Source organism: Apis laboriosa, unplaced genomic scaffold (genome assembly GCF_014066325.1).
Source record: "Apis laboriosa isolate Shangri-la unplaced genomic scaffold, ASM1406632v1 scaffold122_cov146, whole genome shotgun sequence".
Lineage (NCBI taxonomy): Eukaryota > Metazoa > Arthropoda > Insecta > Hymenoptera > Apidae > Apis > Apis laboriosa.
Window position 1 is genome coordinate 224,264 of NW_025221084.1, and position 26,736 is coordinate 250,999.

Below are 26,736 nucleotides of genomic sequence, written 5' to 3' on the forward strand. Positions count from 1 at the left end.
TATATATATATATATATATATATATATATTTATTTATTTATTTATTTATACATATTGCATTCTGGACAAACTTATGCAAAAAGATGAAACATGTTTATTATATTTTTAATGCGAAAAAATTTATTTTAAGATAATATTAATTTTAATATATTTCTGAATTTCTGAATTTTAAAAATTTGTGTTTAATCGAGTAATGATTAAAAGAAACATTGAATTTGATTTATTCTATAAATTTTTATTAAGTAAAAGTTAAAAATTTAAATTTCATTATATAATATTTAATTACATCATATTGTTTTAATAATTAAAAAAAAATGTAATTAAAATGCGTAAATAATGTGCAATAAATAAATTAGAATGTTATTATTATTATTATTATTATTAAATAAAAAACAATTTTGTATTTATTAATAAATTAAAAATACAAATATTATTGTTTTATCTAATAATATAAATTTCTATTAAAGTTATTTATGTTAAATTTTATTTAATAATATTTAATAATATTAAATTTTATAATAAATTTTGTAAAATAATGAGTTCATATTATCATATTCAAAAAACGTTTTATGATTGTTAATAATATAAAACGATAATATTAATTAATATTAAAATAGATTTAAGTTCGTCCAGAATGTCATTTTTTCTAATAAATCATCATATTATAAATTTCTAAAAGTAAAAAAATTAAGAAGAAAATTATTATAATTCAAAATAATATAAGTATAAAAAGCCCGTGCACCACTCCGGAGCAGAGTTTAAACAAAAAATTGCGATTAATTTATTTACATAAACAATTAATGAATCATTTATGTAAATATATATTTACGTATTTATACATAAATATGATATGATAAATAAGATAGATAGAATTTAACAAAACAAATATAAATTAGCAGAGATTAGTTTATTTTTAATATTCTTTCAATTATTCTTTACTCAAATATTCTTTACAATAGAAATATTATTATTTGTAATATTTTAATGGAACTTGACTTATTTATGCTTGATTATAATTTCTATATGTTATATATAATTTTTGTTTAATTTAAAATTACTTTCTTTTCATTCAAATATAATATATTTTGTAATCTGTTATTGATATCGATTTAATCGATGAAAAAAACTTGGTATATATATGTGCAAAAGTACGTAGTCAATATTAGAATATCGGATATAAAATCTTGAGTATACATTAACCTCGAATTTTTATTCATATTCATTTAGAAAATATTTAAAAAATATCAAATATTTTTTAAAATGACTCAATGTAAAAAATACTTTGATTTGAATATTTAAAAAAATTAAGAATATTTAAATATTTGAAAAATAACAAATTTTCCATATAAAACGAAGATTGACATTTTTTTATAATAATTAATTATATCATTATCAATTATAACTTAATAAGCAATAAGAATGATTTCATACAATTTTTTGCTAATGAAAAAAAAAAAAAATATTATGAATATTTTTATAAGATATATTACAAGTTATATATAAAAAAAATATATAATATAATATTTATAGACTGTTAAATTTAAATATGTATTATTATTTTAATTATGAATTATAAAAGAGTCACTTTTTATTTCATTTCTTAAAATTTTTTATTTATTCAAATCTGTTTTGATTAATAAATATCTTCAATATCTTGTTTTTATCATATAATTTAATTTAATTTATATATATTTATTATATAAATATATATAATATATTTATTATATAAATATATTTATTATATAAATATATTTATTATATAAATATATATAATTTATATATATTATTATATATATATTTATTATTATATATAATATAATTTAATTTATATATATATTTAAACTGTAAAAAACATAATTTAAATCTTATATAACTAGCCAAAAAATAATGATTATTGAATATATTACATATATGAGGATCATTAACATAGATAATTAACATAGATAAAATTAAATTTGATGACTTTTGATAAATTTTACTTTTAATGTTTCTTATAAATGAAAAACAAAATGATATTTCAATTTTGATTATATTTTATTTGAAATTAATAATTAAAAAGTAAATTAAAAATTATGAAACTAATATTAATTTCATATATATATTTTTAATTAAAATTATATAGATCAATTTTTATTTGAATTACATAATTATATTTATATTGTATAATTATATTTTTATTATTAATTCGAATTAAATATATTTTAATATTATTTGTTTCAGACACAATACATCTTGAAATGGAACAAATGGATCTATTATGTGATTTTTCCTCAATCTTATGTATTTATTGTAAACATAAGCATTTTAATAAAATTGAGATATGAATGTATATAACGATATGAGCATATATCATTATATTAAATAATTTAAGTTAATTATTTTTATTATTTTCTTATATTCTAATTTTCTAATTTTTTATTTTTTGTTTACAAATATTTTATAATTTTAACATAAGATTTTTTAAATTATTGATTAAAATTATCGAAATTATTGAAATAATATATCGTATTTCCATAAAAAAGCTGAGATTGATTTAAACAACATTAAATAAAAAAAATAATGTATTTCTTATCTTTCAATTATCTTTTGATTTTTATTTAAATTTTTTGATTTTTTGATTACATTATTATTAAAAATTATTATTATTATTAAAAACTTAAGATATTGAAAAAAATTCAAAAAAATTTCTATATAACATTTTTTATATACTCAAATTTAAATTTTTTTTTTAATTAATTAAAAATTGTATATTATAACAAATATACATATAATAATATTTCATAAATGCTTTAATTTTCTGAAAAATAATAAAATTTAATGAAAACTTTATATCTATATTAAATATCACTAGTTTATGCATAACATTATATATAACATTTTAATATATTTTAACTTTATACATAATCTAATTAAAAAAAATAGTAATTCTTTATATATAAAGATTTAAAGTTAATATATATCAATACATATATAAATACACAATATATTTATAAAAAAATAATGTGCTTTTTATTCTATGAGATAAATATTTTATAATATGCAATGTTATTAGATATAAAAAACATGACAATATTAAATTGAAATACATAATTATTTAAAAAAAAAAAAAATAATTCATAATTGTAACATATTCAAATTGTAAATTTAATTAAATAAAATTTAATCAAAAATACACGAAAAGTATAATTCTATATATTTTAAATAAATAATATTTATAATCTAAGCATTTCTCTTTAATAATATATTTAGAATCAAAATAATTATTATCTTAAAAATTAAATTATATTAAAAAAAATTAATAATTATTTACTATTATTTTAATTACATTTATATAATTATTTATAATTATTTGAAATAACATTTTCATTTGACAATTAAATAATTTTAAATTTATATATATATATATCTTGATTATAGAATATTAATTACATAAGTATACATATTCTGTTATTTTTAATTCTAATTTTTAATTATGATTATTATTTAATTATATATATCATTTGAAAATTATAAAATCATTATATGATTATACTATACAATGTAAATGTTTTACAATTGTTATTGTATTATGATATATTAAAGTAATATAGTGTAGTATAGTAATATAAAGTAATATAAAAAAATATTAAAATTAATTTTCTTTATCAATAACTTCAAGTCTTTCAAGGAGTTCTGGATGGCTATGATACCAACTAGAATACAATTTATCATAAAGAGGATAACTAAGATTATCTTTTTGTAGCTTAATTAAAGAGCTTTTTAATGCTTCTCCATGTCCTAAATTTTTTGCAAATTTATCTGCTTCAAATTCAAATCTTCTTTTAAATATAACTGTTATAAATTGGAATAACTAAAAAATTATAATAAATTTTATAAATATTATTTTAGACAGAATTATTTGATATAAATAAAATATAAATAAATTGCATTTCAAAATTACAAAATAGTTTTCAATTTTAAAGTTTTATTCTCTATATATAAATTTTTTAAGTATTTAAATTAAGTTTTATATTAGTTTATATTAGTAAGTAAAATTCTCAAATAAAATTTCAAGTAAAATAATGTATATTATGTAATAGAATGCATTATACAAACTATTTTGTATTATACAAAAACTTTTTGAATTTTTATTAAATATAAATCAAACTTACCACATTTGGAGGATTTGAAATATACATAGTAACAATAATAAGTCCTATAAATGTAGGTTGAGTATCCATGAATCCAAAAGCTTCATATATAGGTTTATAATTAATAAGTTTTGCATATAGAAAAATATTCATCAATAAATGTAGCTATAAAAATATTTTTTTATAAATTAAAAAATAAAAAATAATATAAAAAAATAAATAAAAATTTTAAAATTTACTTGGCCAAATATAAATCCTTTTAATGCATGACTGTGTTTCCAATGTCCTAATTCATGTGCTAATATTGCTAATACTTCATCTGTATTACATCCTTTTATATCTGCTTCATTTTTTGCTGGTTTAAAATATTCTTTTACTAAAGTATCATATAAAACAATTCTTTTATGTTTATAAAAACCATAGAGATATGCATTGCTATGTGAAGATCTTTTTGAATTTTCAACAATAAATATTTTATAAAGAGGATAATTAATTGATGCTGCTAATGCTTCAATTTTTGTTTTCAAATCTCCATTTGGAAGAGGTGTATATTTATCAAAGATTGGTGCAATTACTTCTGGATAAATGATCATAAGAAAAAGTGCAGCAACTATTAAAAATATCCAAAGATAAAAAAAGCAATACTCTCCTCCACTCTTTATAATCCATATTACAGCACATAAAAGAGGTACTACAATTATTTGATGTACAATGAATTTAAGAAGCTGATCTTTGGCAAAGAATAATGGTGTCTAAAATTTATAATATTAAATTAACAAGATAAAAAAACATTATTTAATATTAAAATTTTTATTTTCTTACCTCTTTGTTAAATCCATAGGCTTGTTCCACAACAAATGTAAAATAAACTTTAAATGGTAAAAATATTATATCATTAATAGTACTTAAAATGAACATACAAATACCACTCAAGAGAATTTCATTTTCATCATTAAAGCCAAAATATTTAACTAAATTAATGCTCCATAACCAAAATCGATGATAACATAAAGTTAATAAGAATATCTATAAATATTCAAATATATATAATATTATAGGAATTATATAATTTTTTTTTAAATATTATAATATATTTTATATAATTAAGTAAAAATTAATAATTAAAAATATATATCATATAATTAAATAAAAATTTCATACCATAGTACAAAGTTCAGAATATATACTTTCAAAACTATCAAACTTTAATCTATCTAATAAATAATTATGTGCTTTATTATAAACATCTTTTGTCATTAAACCTTCAAGAGATTTAGGTAAATTGGTTAAACGCATCATAAAAACACGCTAAAAAAAAGTCATTATATATTATTATATATATTATTATTATAAATTTTAATAATTATTATTATTAAATTTTATAATTATTTAATAATAATAATAAAATTTATTATATATTATTTATAAACAAATAATTTCTTTTTCAATTTATTACGACATTAAATAATTAACGTTGTAAATAGTTTTAGTAGTTTCTTTAATATTCAATTCAGGATTGAGAAATCATTAAAATAAAAAATAATATAGTATAAAATAAAAAATAAAAATAGTATATAATAATTAATCTATATATTAAGAAATTTTATTTTCATATTAAAGTAAAATTATAAAATAAATATTTAAATTAAAAATTACATTAATTTAAAAATTTAAGTTATTAGAAAAAATAGGTTATTAGAAAAATGTATAATACCTGACGAAGATCTAAATAAAATTTCCAAAGAAACAAAAGCCATGATATGGCTAAGATTTCATAAAGTATATTTTCTTCGATAAATTTTACAAAACTAGACATTGTTTTGTATTTAACAAATAAAAATTCTTATTTCTATATTCTATCTTGATCGCCGGTTTTTCTAAAACAAAGTTAGGTTCAGGATTGCCGGGAAAAGTCTAATCATGAAAAGAGTGGAAAATATAGTAATGAAACTTAGAGATAGAAATGAAAGAAAAAATATTTTAATCTTTGTATATTTATATAATTATGCTTAAAACAATATGACTTTATTTCTCTTTTTATTTTTAACAATAAGTTTTATTTGCATTATAATATATAATATATTGATATATTTGTGAATCATTTAAAAGATCGATTCTAAAAAAAACACAAAAGTTGGTATATAAAATGTTAATTGAAGATTATTTATTAAGTTAATTTAAATTAAATAAGAAAGACAAAAATATAGCAATGAAAAAGCGATTTATTTTCGTCTTGCTTCATCTAATGCATCTAATGCAAATTATTTAATTTAATAAATATGTCTTAACCAATATTTTTATATACTTTATAATTGTTTTGACCTTTGAATTGACCTTTCAAATTTCAAAAATATCATGAATATATTAATATATAAAATATATAAACTTATCAAGAAAATTTTCTATGGGAAGAATGGAAGAAAATAATAATAAGAAAAATGAAGATAAAAGAATAAATAATGATGTTAAACAATATTGCTGAAAAGGGTATTAACAATGTAAAATTTGATGTCAGATTCATTTTTCTGCTTTACTATCTAATTTTTCTCTATTTTTTTCTTAATTTGATTTAATACTTTAAATCATAAACTTATGTAACTTATGTAATTTATGTAAAATATGTAAAATATAATATATATAATATATAATATATGTTATATATAATAATTATATATAATATAATATATAATATATATATATATATTATATGAATTAATTGTAAAAATTATAAACAATGTTTTTTCATTAATTTTGAATATCACAATGCAATATAAAATTTAATCATATACATTTAATTAAAATCATTTAAATAAAATAAATTTTCATTATTATAATGCTATATTATAAGGAAAATAATTTATTAATAAATCATAATAAGATAAGAAATAAATTTATTTTATTTTGCAATAACTATGAACATATAAACTATAAACATATAATTTTTCTGTAGATGTCTATATTATTCTTACTTAATTTAAAAAAAAAAAATAAATTATAAGGAAAGAATTATAGATTGAATATTAATATTTCAAAATTAAAATTTAATTATTTTGAAATTATAATTTGTTAAAATATATATATGTAATTAACAATTAATAAAATAAAATATATATTTCAGATTTTAAATTGTATTTCATAAATATTTATATATTACTTTAAAAGTAAAAACAAAAACTTATGCCTATGTGTGATGTCATGCAAATAATTTTATCTTTGTTTTAAGCCAATTATTTGATATAAATATATATGGTCTAAGAGTTGCGTGAAAATATAGCTTTAATATTATTATTTGTTATATTATAGTTGTTTGTTTAATAGACTAAAGTTGCATTTTCTTTCAGAAATTCTTTCAAAAATGTCTTAAGGATTATTGATTTATTGAATTTTTAATTTATTGCAATAGTAATGATTAAATTTAAAATCTTCAATAAGGATTTTTTTATTTGTGAATTTTAATTTTGTTTTTACTACTATTACTCGCTTGTTTCGCATTTCATGTATATACATGCAATTTGAATTTCGCTCTCAATTAACATGTCGATATTGTTTACCTTAAAGTCACGTGATAACAAGATAATACAATTATCAAAAAATGTGTTTATACATATTTCTATGTTAAATATATATACTATATACAAATGACATTTTTATATATAAAAAGGTTATGAACTTTGTACAATAAGTTACACTACTAAGAAAATGATAAGCAAATTATCATAAAGTATGGCGCCTGAAAGAATGAATGATAATAATGGGAATCAATTAAAAAATGTACCTAACATCATAACAAGGTATTAGTTTTATTAAAAAAAGATTTCAATTAATACAATATTACAAATATTGTAATTATATATTTATAACAAATTGATAATAAACAATTTAAAAAAAATATCTATAATCTAAGATTTATCGATAAAAACTTGATATTTCATTAAGAAAATTAATAAAAATTATTTTATAAAAAAATTAGTAAAAATTATTTTTTAGATTTCAATTCAATTTTTAATTCAAAAACAATTTATAATAATAAAAAATTAAAGAATTTAAATAATTTTTCTTTATTAATAAATAAAATTATTAAAAATAAATTTCTTTAATAATAAAATTAATAATAAATTTTTTCTTTTAAATAATAATAATATTTTATAAAATGATTTCATTGCAGTTTACCAAATGCATTATCACAATTTCCTGTTTCAAATATTCAATCGGGAAATCCTCCACCTGTACCTCCACGTCAACCAGTTCAAAATTATTATGGATTTAATGATAGATTGTTTGGACCAAATTATTATAATGGATATGGTTTGAATTACAATAATCAATATAGAGGATTTAATGGAAGTTCATATAATCCAATATATTCTAATTATAATAATTATGGAATATTTGGTGGACATAGTACTGATGCTGAAAATAGGTATGCTCATGTTTTTAAAAATAATTTAAAAACAATATCAATATATTTTAAGTTATTTATTATGTTATTTTAAGTTATTCAAAATAATTTTATATATAAATATATATAATTATTATATATTATTATTAAATATATATTATAATTAATATTATAATTAAATATATATATATATGTTTCTTTATTTTCATATATAATTTTTTTAAAATATATCTTTTAATAATTCTTTATTAAAATATCTATTAATAAAATGATTTTTATAATAATTTCAATTAAATCTAAAATTTTGTGAGATGTAATTATGAATTTATGAATCTGACAAATAATATTTGTAGTTAAATTATATATAGAAATAAATAAAATATATGTATGATTGAGATAGTTTATATATATTAGTAATATTATTTTTAATTATTTTTACAGATTTTTTCATTATGTTGAAGAAAATACTAGACCAACATTCCATTTAATCGAAACAATTCTTCATACATTTTCATCTATGACAATGCTTTTAGAATCTACATATTTTGCTTTAACAAATTCATTTAGAGCAATTTTAAATGTTGCAGAAAATATTGAAAAATTACGATCAACTTTAAATCAGTTATTTAGCACATTTGCTTTAATTAAATTTTTAAAATGGTTATATAAAAAGATTATATATACTATTGGTAAGATTTATTAATATTACATGAATTTAGAATTTTTATACTTATAATGAAAAATTATTAAATATTATATTAACTATATTCTATTATAAATAATAAATTTATTATTATTTTTTTAGGTTCTAAAAATCAAGATTTAATAAATGAAGAATTATGGAGTAAATCATTAACAAAAATTGAAGGTGAAAATGTTCATAATTCTTCTTTTTGGTCTGGATTTATAATATTTAATATATTTTTTGTAGTACCATATATAATTCATAAAATTTCATATAATATTAAAAACATGCAAATGAAAGGTATTAAAATATAGAATGTGTAATTATATAGTTAAATAGTTATATTTTTAATAATTGTTTTAAATTTCATAAATATAATTTTTAGGAAAAGATCCAAAAGAATGGCATCAGATTGAGGAACCTGCATATATTGCAACAGTGCTACATGATTTTATTGCAGCCAATAACAATGAACTCAATATAAAAGCTGGTCAAAAAGTTTATCTTGCGCCTAGAAATCTACAACCAAAAAATTTACCAGGATGGTGTAAAGTCAGTGATAGTGTAAATATTGGTCTTATTCCTTACAATTACATTAAAGTTATAGGACAATTGAAGAAAGTGAAAAAAAATAATGAAGTAATCCATCTAAATGAAGAAAAATCTTTAATAAATGAAAACTATAATAATACTGATTCAAAAACTATTAAAAATAATAAAAATATTGAAAATGAAGCATAGACAAATTAGTTTGATAATTTTATTAATTTTTATAAGTTTTAACAATAATAATTTAAAATCTATTTTCAAATATACAGAAATTGTTTAGCAATAAACAATTTAAAATACATATAAAAGAATATTTGCCGATAAATTTTTTATTTTATTTTATAGATTATTTCATGATTTTTAATTTAGTATTTTTAATATAAATTAGAAATAGAAATTTGAAAAAATTAAAAAATATGTAAATTCTGAAATAATCATATTTTGAAAAATAAAAAATTTTTTTAAATTAACTATTAAATTTAAAATACATATATAAATTATGCATAAAATTAAAATATTAATATATATGAAATTAATTTATTATTTTATAGATGTGATAATAAACTAATATACATGTATTATATAGTATTTGTATTCATACTGTAATTTATTTTATGTATTTTATTATTAAATTTGTATGAGTTTTTATTTAAATTTTTATTTATAATAAAATGGGTATTTCAATAAATATTATTTTACTTATTATACTGAAAAAATTAAATATTAAAAAGTAATATAGTTATTTATTATTACATTATATACTCGCATAGAAAATTTTAATTTCTAAAAAATTCGTTAAAAAAATAGATAAACTCACTCGAAATGAGTTTAAAATTTTTTTTTTAATTAAGAAGTTGTACTTACCATAAGTAGATAAAAATTACAATAAAAAATAATTAACTTAATTAAAGTAAAAAAAAAAAAAAAAAAAAAAAAAGGAAATTGACTTTTAAGGAACATTTTTAAAAAATTTACAATTATTTTCACATAAAATATTTTATAGATATATGTATATTGAACGTGTGTGTCGTACGCGTTTTTACACACACATATATGTGGTGTATGTATGTATATATATATATATATATATTATATATATATTTATAATTTACAATTTCACTTTCTCTCTCTTTTCACAATATCAACAACAAATTCTACATTCTACACAACAAATTTTTAGTGATTTTAGCGTTCTAAATAAGGGAATGTTTTGTTAGAAAGGAAAATAGAATGAAAAGAAGAGAAAAAGAAAATATGAAAGGAATTTTTTAATCAATGAATTTGCGATTAGGATTGCATCCAAATAGAGCAGAACGTATATCCGGTATTAGTTGTTGTGCTATTAATTCTAATCGTGTTTCCAAGGTGTTGCTAACTTTTATACGTCCTAAAAATAAATAAATTAATTAATTACTTAATTTTAATTATTTTAGAAATTATAAATATAAATTATAATAAAGAAAATAAATTTTACTTTTTTTATAATGCATAATAATGTAATATAACTTATTTTATTAACATAATTATTAATATATGTATTTATATTAACATAATTTATTAATATATGTATATATCTATATATATAAAAATACCTTTAGCTGCAAATAAATCAACACCACCACAACTATCAGAAGAAAGAAAATTATCTTGATCAACTTTAATCATGACATCTTTTTTTATTATTTGTTTATAAGCACTTTGAACAGAATCAAGAAGTGATTCTACTAAAGGAAGATCTACTTGACGTACACGAATAGTAACATGATTTTCTGTTAACTACAAATTAATAAAAATATATGAAAATATATTTCATAAACTATTCAATTTCATAAAAGTTCAATTTTTTTTGTATAAAGTAAAAAAATAAATAATATAATAAAATACATTAAATTTATTGAATAATCATTAAAATTAAATAGCTTTGTACCTGGCATAATCCTTGTACAATCAATAATTTTAAAATTTCTCTATATCGTGAAATATCTCTTGTTACTTCTCCTAATCTTTTCCTAGCTTCATCTAATACATTGCGTACATGGTCTTCTCTAACTTTTAGAACTTTTAGACGAGCTTGATTCAACATATTGGATGATTGACTGTAAATAAAGAAAATTAAATTATTATATAAAATAAAACATAAACTCTATATGAAATAAAACATAAGAAAAATTTCATTAAATTATAAGATTTTATATAAACATTTGCACAATATTCAAAATTGTTTTAAATATACATTTTTTTTTGAAGTTCTACTTGTTTTTCTTTCTTCTCATAATATTCCATAATTTTAAGTCTTTGTTGTTGAACTAAACGTCCTTTTTCAATATTAAATTCTTCTTCTGCTTTAGCATCAATTTCTTCTGCTTTTTCATTGGCTTCTTGTTCGATGAATGCCATCATATGATTAATCTAAAAATATAATGATCAAAATATAATATAGAAATATAATATATATAATAAATCAAGAATTTAATTAATAAAATATAAAATTATTAAGAACTATATTTTTTTTCATTTTTCATAAAAATATAAATCTATAAATATTAATATTATAAATATTAATAAATTTAAAAATAATTTTACTAAAATTAATGTTTCTTCTATATAAGATGTAACATTTTTTTTCTTCTATATAAAATTAATTTTTAGAAATAATAAATCATATTACAAAAAAAACTAATTAAATAATTTTTTATTTTATAAATTAACTACTTACTTTTTTAAGATTTTAGTTTAAGAAAAAATATTTTTTCTATCAAAATTTAAATAAATTAATAAACAAAAAGACATAAACAAATTTTTACTTAAATTATTATCTTTAAATGAATATAGTTAAAACAATTTAATATATGTATCTCATATCTTTTTCAAAAAAGATAAAAAATAAAGATAAATTAGAAAGATTTAAATAAAAAATATATTCATTATAATATATAAAAAAATTATTTAATTAGTTTTTTCAAAGTTATATAAATTATCTTTTAATTTTATTTTTTAATTATGAATCATTTATAAATGATAAAAATTTATATATCAATATCATCATTATTTAAATTATTTTTTTTTTATCAAAAAGACGAAAAATTACAAGAATAAAAATCTGATAATAATAAAAATAAATATTTCATCAAAGTAACAATACATAGAATATGTAAAAATAGCTTAAATCAATGCTGAATGGAAATTATATATTTTATTTTAAATAATTTTTTACCTGTTTTTGTACATCTGCATCGCTTAATGCCATTTTGAAATTTAAGAATTTGTCAAGTTTCTATAAATGATGAATTTTATAATTATTTTTAGGTATATAATCGAATTTTTCAAAGAGTTAACGCCTACTGATGAAAGTATTTCCAGTTAATGACGATCATATGACACAGTAGTGTGTTCATAAAAATGATTTATTAAGTTGAAATATATTTTATGGAATGCGTGTGTGTTCTCAAACAAATAAAAATTTAAATTTGTTTTAAAATAATTTAAAAAAAATATTTATTTACAAATGTAATATAATATATATATTTCATATGTAAAAATATATATGTATATTTGATTTGTACTATTAATTTAAATATAATATTTTTTTTATTGAAATCTTAAGAATATTAAAAAAATAAATTTGACTTTTTAAATAACTATATTCAACTAATAAAAATTAATAGACTATATTTGATTAATTTAAAATTATTTATGAAAAAATATTTTATTTAATATTTTTCAATTAAAATTATTTTTGCTAAAGCTATAAGCGGTAAAGCGATATAATATTTAATAAAAAACTGTTATTGAAAAATATTACTTTATCATAAATATATTAAATATTTTCTTCATACAATAAAATGATACAATAAAAAATATAATGAAATTTATAAAAAAAAATTAATCTATAAAACCAACATATAAATTTAAAAAATTTTTCTTTATTCAGACATTTCAATATATTTTAAAAGTTGAATTACCTAGTCCGTCTTCAGCGTGCGTGTGGGTGGTTGCGTTTCGTACTTTTATAAGAAAACATTATTCTTAATTGAAATTTTTCATATTATTACAATTTAACAACATAATTTATTTAAAAAAGTAACATAAGTCGTGATAATTATTAAACGAATAAACTGTCAAATAAATTTTAAAAAGGTAATATTTTATTGAATTTAACCTAATAACACACATGCTTCTTTTGATTTTGATTTGATTTTCAAAAAACGTCAACAAACTGTTTTTATCGGTATTTTGCTATTTTATAATCTTTTCAATTGTTTTCGATAATTAATGTCTTATTGGTCTCTTGTACGTTTTGTTTCAAAACTTTGATCTTTGTTTATTGTACATTTTATTTTAAGGTTAAGTTATTAGTTTTCAAATTTAATGAACAATTATTTAAGAACATTAAAATGTTAAATAAGCATCATAATTAATTATATAATTAAATTATTTTAATAATTGATTTTTTTGTAAAAAAAATAATGTAAATTAAATTTTTTTTTAAATTTAAAGTCAGTTACAAAAATTAGTTAAAAATTTAATCATATTTTAAACGATTTTTGTTGATGATTATTTAAGTAATAATATCTTATTTAATTAACATTTAATTATTTTAATATCTTGTTTAATTAACATTTAATTTCTATTAATGGTAGCTTGTTTTAATTTTAATTCATGAAAGAATTAAATATTAAAAGTTTATAGTGAAAATAATAAATAATTAAAACTAATAAAAATAGAATTTTGATTCTATTTCATTATATTCTCATTGATATATGAATCTAGAAAAAAAGAAGAGTTATATATTTTTTAATTAATGTATAGATATATTTTCATTATGTATTATATTAATATATACAAAATTATTATTTGTAAATGTATTAAGGTTTCATCAATTGAAATCTTTTAGAATTAATACATTATTAAATGTGAAAGTAAAGGTGTGTTATCATAAATCATATGATAAATCTATTATAATTATAACATTAAGAAATTTCAGGATATAAATGATTTGAAAATTTTAATGATAAATTAATATTTTTAATATTTTTTTGAAATTTAATTATAAACTTAATTAAAATTATTTTATAGGATAATAGATAGTCAAAGATGTCAAGTGCAGAATCATTAGCAGAAGTAACGGATGTAGTTCAAATTCTTAGACAATGGGAAGAGGAACATTCATCATCTACATATGATCCAGTTCCAACATTACGAAGACTGGCAGAAATTATAGAATTAGAAACAGAAAATTATTTAAAAATGGATCCAGATCCATTTGATGAAAGACATCCATCACGCACAGATCCAGAATGCAATTTTGGACATATATTGAAAGTTTTATTTAGAAAAGATAATTTTATGACTAAAGTAGGTCTTAAAATATTAAATTAAAAAATAATAATTATAAATTTTTATAATATGAAAAATTATTATATAATATATTATTTAATTTTAACAGCTTATAAATGATTACTTAAGAGACACTTATTGGTCTCGTGCGGGTATTACGGGTCGTGATGTTAGAAAACTCAATATTGCAGCTTGTCGTCTTATGCTTGATATTCTTCCTGGCTTAGAAACTTCTGCAGTATTTCAACCAGATATGGAAGGACTCATTCATCGTTTGTTTTCTTGGGCAGAAAAAAGTGTGGAACCCTTACAAAGTTATGCAACTGGGCTTGTAGCTGCTGCAATGGAAGTTCAAGAAATTGCTACAGGTTTTAATTAACTTTAAATAAAGTTTAAATAAAAAATATTTCTTATTTAAAATATAGAATTAAAAAAAGTGATTTTTTTTTTTTTTTTTTATTAAAGGATTTAGAGAACAGAATGCAAAAATGGTACCTTTAATGTTACAAAGACTTCATAAATTGCAAGAAGAAGCTCAGGAAGAAAGACAACTTGCAGTTAATAATAGACCATTTGCACATTTTGGTCAAGATAGAAATAGTGGAGGAGATGGAGAAAATAAAGGTGTACCTGGGAAAAGAAAAGTAATAAGAATTTTATGTATATAATAATATTTAGCAATATACATACCATTTTAAAAGTATTAAATATCATGAATATTATAATATTACAAAAAAAAAAATTTTATTCATAGGTGAGAGAAAAACGAAAAGAAAATGAAATTCTTAAGAATTCAAATCATAGTAATTATTTTTCTGAAGAAGAAGACTGTGCAAGATCTTCTGAAGATTCTGCTCCTTTACCTAAAAAAAAGAAAAGTGATGCAGAATGTGAAACTCCTGTAAAAAATAATATTATATATCCAGAAATAATGTCTCCACCTTTATCTGTGCCAAAAAATTCCAATTTTAATAATCAAATAACATCATCCAAGGCACAAAACGCACATAATAGATCATTAAATACTTCTTCTGTGCGATGTAATTTGCAAAAAAATTCTTCATCTTCAATGCAAAGTTCCACTACATTATCTACATTATTAGAAGGAAATTCTAATTCTTCATGGGCAGAGATGGAATCATATGTTATTGGGAATGTACAAATGCATCCTCCAACATTAGCTACAAGACAAATGTTAATATTAAGGTAAAAATATTAATTTCAAATATTTATGAAATTTTTATTTTTATTTTATATTAACAGGTATCTCACACCAATGGGTGAATATCAAGAATTTTTAGGTCATGTATTTGAACAAAATGCTTTGGAATTGATTCTCAAGTATATTAATGTCAAAGAAACAAAAGACAGTCGCTTAGCTTTTGAAGCTTTAAAATATTTAGCTTCTCTTCTTTGTCATAAAAAATTTTCTATTGAATTTCTTAATGTTGGAGGTTTACAAAAACTGTTAGATGTTCCAAGGCCCAGTGTTGCAGCTACTGGAGTTTCTATTTGTTTATATTATTTAGCATATTGTGAAGATGCAATGGAAAGAGTATGTCTATTGCCAAAGCATGTTATTTCAGATCTTGTTACCTATGCGTTATGGTTATTAGAACGAAGTCATGACTCTGGAAGATGTCATGCTACAATGTTTTTTGGATTTTCTTTTCCATTTAAAGTAATACTTGAAGAATTTGATGCACAGGATGGACTTCGAAAACTTTTTAATGTTGTAAGTGTTACTTTAAAATGCTATAATTTTTTAATAATAAATTTTCTAATTGTTGATATACATATATATATTTTTTAAGATATCCACATTACCAATTTTAAATATAGAGGAGGAGCCAGCATTAAATGATGATGAAGAATGTGCTTCTAGACAAATAGTTAGACATGTTGCAGTAGCTTTAAAACGATACATGGAAGCACATTTACATCTTAAAACAGAGCAATTACAAAGAGCAGAAAATGTTAGAGCAGAGCGTGACACATGGCAACCATCATTACCTCCTTATAAAGCTGTAAAATTAAGCAGTGAAGAAGTTCAAGCAAAGGTAAAGATATTAAATTAATTTAAAATATAAATTTAAAAATATGTATAAAGTTTATTATTTATTTATTTTAATGAATTATTTTATATTATTTGAAAAATTATAATTATGTAATACTAAAACATTATTGAAATATCATAATTCAGGAAATATAGAAAAATATAAATATAAAAATATAAAATTTTTCAATATTCAATTCTTGTATTATGCAAATTCTTGGTCAAAAGAAAAAGTGATTGTGTAACTAATTTTATTCTTGTGAAAATAAAAGTAAAAGTTTTTAAAATATAATTGAATTGTATTGTCGCCATACTCCTATTCATATTTCTTTTAAAAATTCAACACAATAAATAACATTTTTTAAATATATACAAAATATATGCATATATTATATCTTAAAAACAATATTACAATATATTTATATCTATTAGCCTAAAAAATAAAATGCAATAATTTTCTTAATTCTAATTATTATTTCTCTTTTTCTCTTATTTTTTTAAATTGAATAATCAAATGATTATTGTATTACTATTATTTAATATTTAAATAATTTTATTTTTAATAAACTTATAGGTAGAAATCCTTCAAGAATTAATGTCTGTGAGAGCAGTATGGCCACCAGTAGAAGAATTATATCGTCTTGGAGGCATAACACTTCTTCTTCAAATTATTGCCTTTGCTAGGGAATGGAATTATAGTGGCAGGGTTCATACAACTTCCAGTGCAGAAACAGTTCGCTCTTGTTTAGATGTAATAGCTATTTGTTCTGTAGTGCCAAAAGTGATGTTGTTACTTTGTGAAAGAGTAGACATGCCTGATATGTCAATGACAATGGCAATTAACTTACTCTTAGCTGCAGCAGAATGTGAAATTATTGCAGATCCTGATGTACAACGAGCTGCATTAAGAGCAGTAATTAATTGTGTCTGTGCTCCAATAAATAGGGTAATTATTTACATTAAATAATACATTTTTAAATAAAAAGATAATATATTTTAATGTACGTTTATGCATATTTATTATTTCTTAAGATTGATTGTCTAAATGAACAAATAATATATAAATATTATTTTCTAGTAATATAATATTTAATTGCAAAAGTTAAGATTTATTAATTTCTTTATTATGAATTTTGTTTATTTATTAAGAAAATATATCATATGAAATAATATTTCAAAAAATGAAATATTAAAAATTTCATTAATAATATCATATATTGTACTTTTCATTTGGTTATTTTTTATTAAATATTTTTTATTTTTTTTCAATTTATTTCATTTTTGAAATGAAATAAATTGAAAAAAAAATATAATACTTTTTATTATTTAGTAATAGTATATTTAGTGTTGCTATTTTTTTATTTTTAATTATTTTGATCACTATTTTAAATAAAAATAAAATATTTCGTAAATATAATCTTATGATTATAATCTAATTTTCATTAAAGTACACTTTTAATTTATTAATATTATATTTTTTTGTAATGATAATGATAATAATTGAAAATTATTATTTGTCTCAATTATTCAAATTGAATTTATTTTCGTTTATAATTATAATTTTTCGTTATTTTTTCTTCCATTGTAAATGTCGATCATAAAGCTGATATGAATTTTTTTATTAATGCAGTTTTTCGTTTCACTTTTTATTATATATTATATATTACATATCCGGAATATATGATAAATGTTTCTAGAATTAATTTCAATTACAATGAATTTGAAACAGTTTGCAAAATAGCACATTTTTTGCGAGCAGAAATTGCAGAGATTTTCTACTATTCTTTTATTATTCTTTTTTGTATTATTTATATATTTCAATAAGTTATAAATGACTTTCTGAACTCTCTTCAAAGTTTTTTTAATTAAAATAATTTGAATTTCTCATTTTAATTTTTTTCGCATCCCATATATATAATAAATGTAATAATTCTAAAATTTATATAACAATATTTGCATGATTCAAAATTCAAAAAAATACTAAGAAATATAAATAAAAGTTCAGATGTGCTATTATTTTCATGAGCTTATTTTATCTTTTTTTTTTAAATAAACAAATTTATATAAAATTAATAAATTTCAATTTATAATTAAATATTATATTATTAAAAAAGATAAAATTTGATGTACCATTGAATTTTGACAATTTTCAATCTATATCTAAAAAATATAAAATTATAATAATAAATATAAAAATAATATTTCTGTTATTTTTTTCAAGAATGTAAGTATTGAATAATCGAAAATCTAGAATAATTTATGTTAATTATTTATTTGGTTTTTATTACAGATTGGTGGTAATGTAGCAAGATATTCAGTAACAGGTTCTGCTAAGAAAAAAGCAAATAATAATAGTGAAGAATTAATACAAAAGATTTGGGGAAGTGTCAGATCTAATAATGGAATAATGGTATATATTTTTAAATTTTAATGTTTTTTTCTTTTTATAATTATTTCTTTCAATTTTTGATAATAACATTAATGTTGTTTTTATAATATAATTAAAAGTATCGAAAATATATAGAATATTTATTAAGTTATAAGCAATTTAATTTTGTGTAAATGAAGCAAAACAGAGATAATGAGAAGCAATGTGATAGAAATAAAATCATTTTATTTCTCTATTACTTTATCTAAAAATTAAATTATTTATAATTTAATAAATTATTTATAATAATTTAATAAATAATTCTTAATTGATATTTTTGTATATCAAATTTTATGTTTGTTTTAGCTTTTAGAATCAATTCTCCAAACATTTCTGATAAATATATTAATATTTCATATATATATACATATATATTAATTAAATATATAGAGGGTATCATTAATTTGATTATCTTAAATATTTCATTTATTTTTCATAATAGAAAAAATATCAAAGAAAAACATTATATTATTATGATATTATAATAAACAAAAAATTTTTCTCAAAATATATATTATTCTGTTATGAATATAATTTTAACTATTTGTTAAATTTTCATTTAATTAATTTCATTTAATAATCTTTTTATCATAATTATTTTATTATTTGTTTTAATTGATCAACTTTTGAAATTTTATACTCAAAGTCATATAAAAGTCATAATATATATAAATCAGATTTGGCTAACTGATTTACAAATCAACTGTAGCTTACAATTCTTTTCAGAAGAGCAACAGAAAAATTTCCATATTTTTAAAGTTTTAATTACATGAACTCTATTATTATCAATCTACATAATACTTATTTAGTTGCTTTGTTTATATATTTTGTTTCATTGACTAGGTATAATAATAATTACTTTACTTATGATGAAGAAGAGATTTAGTTAACTAAAAGCGTTTGAGAAAAAGGAATAAGAAAACTGGCTAATTAAAAATCTCAAACTCACATGGTTCGCAAAAAGAGTTGGCTGAGTTTATTATAGATCATTAGATTTATTTTTGCATCAGTTATTATGTTTTGATATATAAAAATATATAATATAGTTAATATTAATGATTTTGAAATTTGAAAAAATATGATTAAAAAAAATAAGAAAAATTTTTTGCATATAATATATTTTAAATCAAAGCATTGTTTTCTTTTGAAATTTTTTTTGTCATAAATGAAATATTTAAGATTAACAAATAAAATATAAAATGTATAAGATGACTCATAAATTTATGATATAAATGATAAATAATCAGAGAAATTCTATGGTTTGAAATAAAAATCAAAAATAATAAAATTGATGATTTGTGAATGATTCATTTATGAAAAAAATTGAATTTTGAAGATCGAGTAAATATATATTTAATTAATATCTGATTTTATGATTTTTATTACAAAGTATTCTTGTGACTGTTTTATACATGATGAATATTGGAGTTTATTTACTATTAAGATATTATTACTGACAAAGAAGGTTAGGATTCGATTATTCACTGAGGAAGATTTTTGAATGAAATGAATGAAGTAAATGATTAATGTATTGAATGAAGAATAAAAAGTTGAATTGATATTAATAATAACTTGATAATAAACAAGCTCTGATATTGTATTATGTAAAAATAATCACAATGTTTTATATTGAAATTTCTAAAATCAAATATTGATTAAATGCATACATATTTGATTTTTAAATGTATTCTTTTGATTAATAAAGTATACAATTTCGTTATTTTTAATTTTTTTTCACTTTCTAATTATATTTAAAACAAAAATATATATATATATATATATATATAAAGTATTCGTTTTATTTAAATATAATGAAATATTTTAAAACATATCACTTTTATGCCAGAGTCATGAATGTACAATTTAATGACTTATAAAAATTTATATTTTAAATATGAAATATAAAAAGATAGTTATCAGGATCAGAACGATCAAGAATATATTTGAGATGTCAGTATTTATTTGATTAAAAATTTAATTTGATTATAAAATATCGTTTTTTTTATCATTAAAATGAAATTAAGTACAAAAAAATAATATTGATGTTTTTATTCAAATAGAAAATTCTGTTATTCTTTGATAAAGATGGTATTTCTATAGATTTGTAGAAAAATTATTAGTATCACATAATATATCTCTTTTTATTCTTTTTTTTTAATTTTTATAATGTAAAAATAGTAAAAATATTTTTTTTATATAATATTTTCTTTATATTTCACTCTATTTAAGTAAAATAAACANATTTAATTTAAATTTTTCCTTCTATTTTATAGGTCTTATTACAATTGATGATGGTTAAAACTCCAATCACAGATGCAGACAGTATAAGAGCATTAGCTTGTCGTGCTTTAGCAGGTTTAGCAAGAAGCGAAAAAGTCAGACAAATAATTAGCAAACTTCCAATGTTTACTGATGGACAAATTCAAGCACTTATGAAGGATCCAATACTTCAAGAAAAAAGACAAGAACATGTTATGTTTCAAAAATATGCTTTAGAGCTAATGGGAAGAGTTTCTGGAGAAGCAAAACCTACTGGAGCAGAATATGAAATTTCTTTAGCTAGCTTACATAGAGTAAGTTTTAAAAATTTTTATTAATTTATTTATAATTTATAATTCAATTCGATTACTATATTATTATTTTCTTCATATTTTCTAATATATTTTATTTCATTTTATTATGTTTTTCAACTTTATAGGCAAATGTAGTAGCACAAACAAGAATACAATACAATGAGCAACAATTAAATCAATTAATATATCAACATTTAATGTCAAAAGGCTTAACAGAAACTGCATCAATACTTCACAAAGAAGCAAATTTAGATTTTTCTGCTATTATGAAACCAGTATGTACATATCAACCATTCACTTATCGCAGTCCTGCAACTACTGGGGTGAGTTATTAATATAAATAATTTTTATTTATAAATTTACTAAAATATAAAATATATTATAAAAATATAATAAATTTTATTTATTAAAAAATATGATAAAAATATAAAAATTTATTCAGACAAGAAATGGGTTTTCTCCTGGTGCAACAGTAAATTTGTACAATACAAACAGATGCAATCAAAGAGAAGTCACTTCTCGAAACAATACCACTCCTACTTCATCATTTAGGTATATATCTCATTCAAATAATAGTTCAAGTTCATCATCTTTATCTTCTGGAAATAATATGCGCATGAAACATTCTGATTGTCTCAATCAGAATGTTGTTTCAAATAGCACAAATCAATTAATTAAATTACAAATCAATCAAAAGTAAGTTTATATTTTATAATAATTTTAATTAAGTTTTTATTAATTTAATTAGCTTAAAAATTATAGATATGATTTTATTAAAAATTACAAATAATGTAAAAAAGTAATTATAAATAATTTTAGAAAAAATCAAGTTGATAAACAGCCTCTAGTCAATCAAATAAATTGTCACTCAATTAATCAACCAACAGTATGTCGATCGCTACAAAAACAAATTTCAAGAGATCCTGCAGGTGGTGGAGGACCTGGAGTAGCCACGTCAAATCCATCTACTATAACATTAGATTCCATTATAACAGAATATTTAACTAATCAACATGCATTATGTAAAAACCCTATGGTTACTTGTCCACAATTTAATCTCTTTGAGTATGTACTTTTTATTCTTTCAATTACATTTATGAACTATATATATATATATATATATATATATATATATATANAATAAACTTAATATTATTTATAAAATATATAATATTATTTATTAATTAATTTTTATTATTATAATAAAATAATATTTTTTTTATTTCAGACCACATAAATGTCCAGATCCTTGTACAAAGAATTCTATACCAACAAATGTAACAGTGAGACTGGCTAAACGAGCATTAGGCATGGATGGTAGAAGATTGGATAGAAGACTTATTTATAGTCGATTTTGTCCTGTAAAAACTTTTCGGCCTACAGATGTTGCAACTTTCACCTATTGTATCTTTTCAGTAATGTTATCTTTATTTTATTAATATTAAAAATGTATAAATTCGATATAATTTTTAATTTTTAATTCGATATAATTTTAATCAAAAAGTAAAAAATTATTTTGTATTATTATATTTTTATTATTTTTTATTAATATAAATGAATTTTTAATAAATTAAATTAAACTCATATATTTATAATATGTAAAATACATATTCTAACTTTTAATATATCTTATTATTTTTACAGCCATGTCAACAATATTTAATGTTAGGTACTTATGCGGGAGATGTAAAAATGTACAATATACATACAGGATTAGAAGAAGCAACATATTCATGTCACGAATCTTATGTTTATCACATGGAATGCAATCAACGTGGAAATTTATTATTAACTTCTACTCCATGGAGAAGTCCTATGTCTGTACTTTGGAGTATAGGAACATTCTTTGATTTAAAATTATCTTTAGAAAATGTAGAATATGTTGAATTTGGAAAACTTCAAGACAGAATTATTGGAACTGATAGCGATATTGCAACAGTATGTGTTTTCTATTTAATATGCAATTATATTGTGGAATAAAATTTTAATGAAATTTTTAAATTTTTATAAATTATAATTAAAAAATATATAATTATTTTTATATTATAATTATATTATAATTTTTTTCAGATTTATGATATAGCTACTGGACAATTATTAACTAGTTTTGCTCCTACAATTTCTAATCGATATACCATGAATCGTGCTACTTTTAGTATGAATGATGAATTGGTTTTACATGATGGAATTTTATGGGATGCAAATTCAGGAAAACAAATTCATAAGTTTGATAAATTAAATCAAACACTTAATGGAGTTTTCCATCCTAATGGTATTGATATAAATATATATTGATGTATTGATATATATAGTACCATATATAGTACTAATTTTTATGTTTATTTTGTTCTCTAAAATTTCTCTAAAATCAATATGAATGTTCCATTAATATTTTAATATTCTGTATAGAATTAAATGTAATTTATTAATATAAGAAGAAAAGATATATTTAATATTAAATAATTTTTTGTTAATAATAATCTCTAAAATCAATATGAATGTTCCATTAATATTTTAATATTCTGTATAGAATTAAATGTAATTTATTAATATAAGAAGAAAAGATATATTTAATATTAAATAATTTTTTGTTAATAGGTATAGAAGTAGTATCAAACACGGAAGTTTGGGATTTAAGAACTTTTCATTTATTGAAAACAGTGCCAACTCTTGATCAAATGGAAGTAATTTTTTCTCCTGTTAATGATATCATATATGCTGTATCTTTGGAGAAAGAAAATATAGATGAAGCTAACTATATTACTTCATTTAAAACATTAGATGCTTTGGATTACAGTAATATTGGTAATTAAATTATAATATAAATTATAATTTTTATAATTTTAATTTATTAATAATTTGTAATTTTTAGATTTATTAAAAATTTTTAATTTTTTGCACATTTTAAATTAATAAAATTTTAAAGATATTTCAGAATTAATAATTAAATGATTACAGCTACTTATGATGTTAGAAGAGGAGTTTACGGATTGGCTTGTAATAAATTTGATACGCAAATAGCAGTAGTCGAGATACTTAATGAATTTGATGATAATCACGAATCCAGTGTCAGATTGTACGATGTTGGTAGAAGAAAATGTGATAAAGATGAAACGGATGAAGATGATGATGAAGAAGATCTTGATGCAAGTGATGATGATGGTTCAAATTCCAGTTCTGATGATAATAACGCTGATGGTTTGTATATATTATATTAAAATGTTTTAATACTAAAAATTTTGTATTATAAATATTTTTTTAATTAGTATATCAAGTAATTTAAATATTTTCATTAATTTTTTTAATTTATCTTAATTTTTTTATTATTATTATTATTAATTATATAATAATTATAGAATCTTACAGAAATCATCATTTAAAATATTTATAATTATTATTATTATTATCATATTTATCATTATTATCATTATTATCATCATATTTATAATTATTATTATTACATAATTACTATTATTATAAATGCATAATATTTATAACAATTATTATTATAAATGATGAGCCATCTTTATTTTTTTATACAGAGTGTTGATATATTTATGGAAATTTTTCATCTTTGGAAATTTGATTCTAAAGGCCGAAACAAATATAAAAGGTGTTGTACAAAAATATTGATTGAAATTTGTTTATTATAAATCATTTAAATTTCTTAAATGAAGCAAAACAGAAACGAAGTAAGACGTTTTATTTCTTCTATTTATCATGCTATCGTTTTACATTTTATTTAAATTACTTATAATTTATTAAATAAGCTTTAATCGATACTTTTGTATACTTTTGTATACTTTTTATATATATTTTTGTACAACTTTTGTGTTTTCTAGAATAATTTTTCAAAAATATCTGATATAATTTTTCAAAAATAAATATTATTAACATCTTGTATATAAAAGTCAGTAGTTACATAACATTGTTTTGCAAATATAATAATATTTTTTTTTAAATAGATGCGGATAATCCAGACGCAACAGCAGAAGAGAATGGTGATGAAAACGAACGAAATAACCGTGAAAATAACGATGACGATGATGATGATGACGAAGATGATTCAGGTGATGGGGATGATTCTGGAGATGATATGACACATTACAGCGGATCTCCTGATTCTCCTGATATTTTTCTTTCTGATATTGATCTTGAAAGTCTTTCTTCATCATCATGAAATTTTGTCTTCAATAGTTCCAATACATTATACATACAAGTTTATTTCACTTTTAATCAATCAATAGAGATTGAAAGAAGTTTCATTATAATATAATATTTTTAATAACGTTATTATAATTATTGGCGAAATGGAAATATGCATTTAAGTAAATAGAAACATTATGACGTTATTAAAAATTTGTAATGCTTTATTTATTTATCTCATATATTTTTTATATATGAAATGATACAATTTTATTATGAATTTACATGAATACATTTGGATTATGCAGAAAAAAATTCAAAAATATTATGTAAATTATAACTAATCAAATAATTTGAATCAAATTACGCAAATTTTGTTCAAACATTTAATTTGACAATTTGATATTAAATATTTTTAATAAAATTTTTATTA

At 18.7% G+C, this 26,736-nt stretch overlaps 5 protein-coding genes across 6 annotated transcripts in view; 3 read left to right on the forward strand and 2 right to left on the reverse strand.

Annotated features, from left to right (window-relative positions):
- The window catches only part of LOC122720292 (SR-related and CTD-associated factor 4), a 14,747-nt gene extending 12,418 nt beyond the window's left edge, over positions 1 to 2,329 (forward strand). Inside the window, exon 19 of the mRNA XM_043946901.1 lies at positions 2,221 to 2,329. The gene's annotated coding sequence lies outside the window, so the exon portion shown is untranslated. The remainder of the gene's footprint in view (positions 1 to 2,220) is intronic.
- A 1,213-nt stretch (positions 2,330 to 3,542) lies between these two features.
- Positions 3,543 to 6,030, reverse strand: LOC122720251 (CAAX prenyl protease 1 homolog). Its single transcript, XM_043946823.1, has 6 exons — positions 5,845 to 6,030; positions 5,292 to 5,438; positions 4,953 to 5,156; positions 4,370 to 4,882; positions 4,152 to 4,295; positions 3,543 to 3,850 (listed from the first exon to the last, which is right to left on the reverse strand). The coding sequence occupies exons 1-6, from the start codon at positions 5,944 to 5,946 to the stop codon at positions 3,632 to 3,634; spliced, it is 1,329 nt and encodes a 442-aa protein (XP_043802758.1). The 5' UTR covers positions 5,947 to 6,030; the 3' UTR covers positions 3,543 to 3,631.
- Positions 6,031 to 7,765: 1,735 nt separating this feature from the next.
- On the forward strand, positions 7,766 to 9,955 carry LOC122720273 (peroxisomal membrane protein PEX13). Its single transcript, XM_043946859.1, has 5 exons — positions 7,766 to 7,921; positions 8,296 to 8,550; positions 8,971 to 9,218; positions 9,335 to 9,514; positions 9,600 to 9,955. Exons 1-5 carry the CDS (start codon positions 7,854 to 7,856, stop codon positions 9,953 to 9,955), a joined length of 1,107 nt encoding a protein of 368 aa, XP_043802794.1. The 5' UTR covers positions 7,766 to 7,853.
- Positions 9,956 to 10,743: 788 nt separating this feature from the next.
- On the reverse strand, positions 10,744 to 13,125 carry LOC122720204 (V-type proton ATPase subunit E). Its single transcript, XM_043946742.1, has 5 exons — positions 12,978 to 13,125; positions 11,997 to 12,172; positions 11,691 to 11,859; positions 11,356 to 11,539; positions 10,744 to 11,150 (listed from the first exon to the last, which is right to left on the reverse strand). Exons 1-5 carry the CDS (start codon positions 13,008 to 13,010, stop codon positions 11,032 to 11,034), a joined length of 681 nt encoding a protein of 226 aa, XP_043802677.1. The 5' UTR covers positions 13,011 to 13,125; the 3' UTR covers positions 10,744 to 11,031.
- Positions 13,126 to 13,763: 638 nt separating this feature from the next.
- Positions 13,764 to 26,564, forward strand: LOC122720183 (protein mahjong). 2 transcript variants are annotated; one of them, XM_043946707.1, is made up of 19 exons: positions 13,764 to 13,900; positions 14,840 to 15,118; positions 15,210 to 15,468; positions 15,566 to 15,744; positions 15,855 to 16,306; positions 16,364 to 16,835; positions 16,915 to 17,160; positions 17,731 to 18,102; positions 19,447 to 19,566; positions 21,858 to 22,157; positions 22,283 to 22,480; positions 22,600 to 22,853; positions 22,977 to 23,222; positions 23,386 to 23,572; positions 23,802 to 24,095; positions 24,228 to 24,429; positions 24,756 to 24,962; positions 25,116 to 25,355; positions 26,123 to 26,564. In XM_043946707.1, exons 2-19 carry the CDS (start codon positions 14,858 to 14,860, stop codon positions 26,335 to 26,337), a joined length of 4,704 nt encoding a protein of 1,567 aa, XP_043802642.1. In that variant the 5' UTR covers positions 13,764 to 13,900; positions 14,840 to 14,857; the 3' UTR covers positions 26,338 to 26,564. The 2 variants fall into 2 exon arrangements, with proteins under 2 accessions (XP_043802642.1, XP_043802643.1); XM_043946708.1 differs by having other exon boundaries at positions 22,600 to 22,709.
- Positions 26,565 to 26,736: the final 172 nt, after the last annotated feature.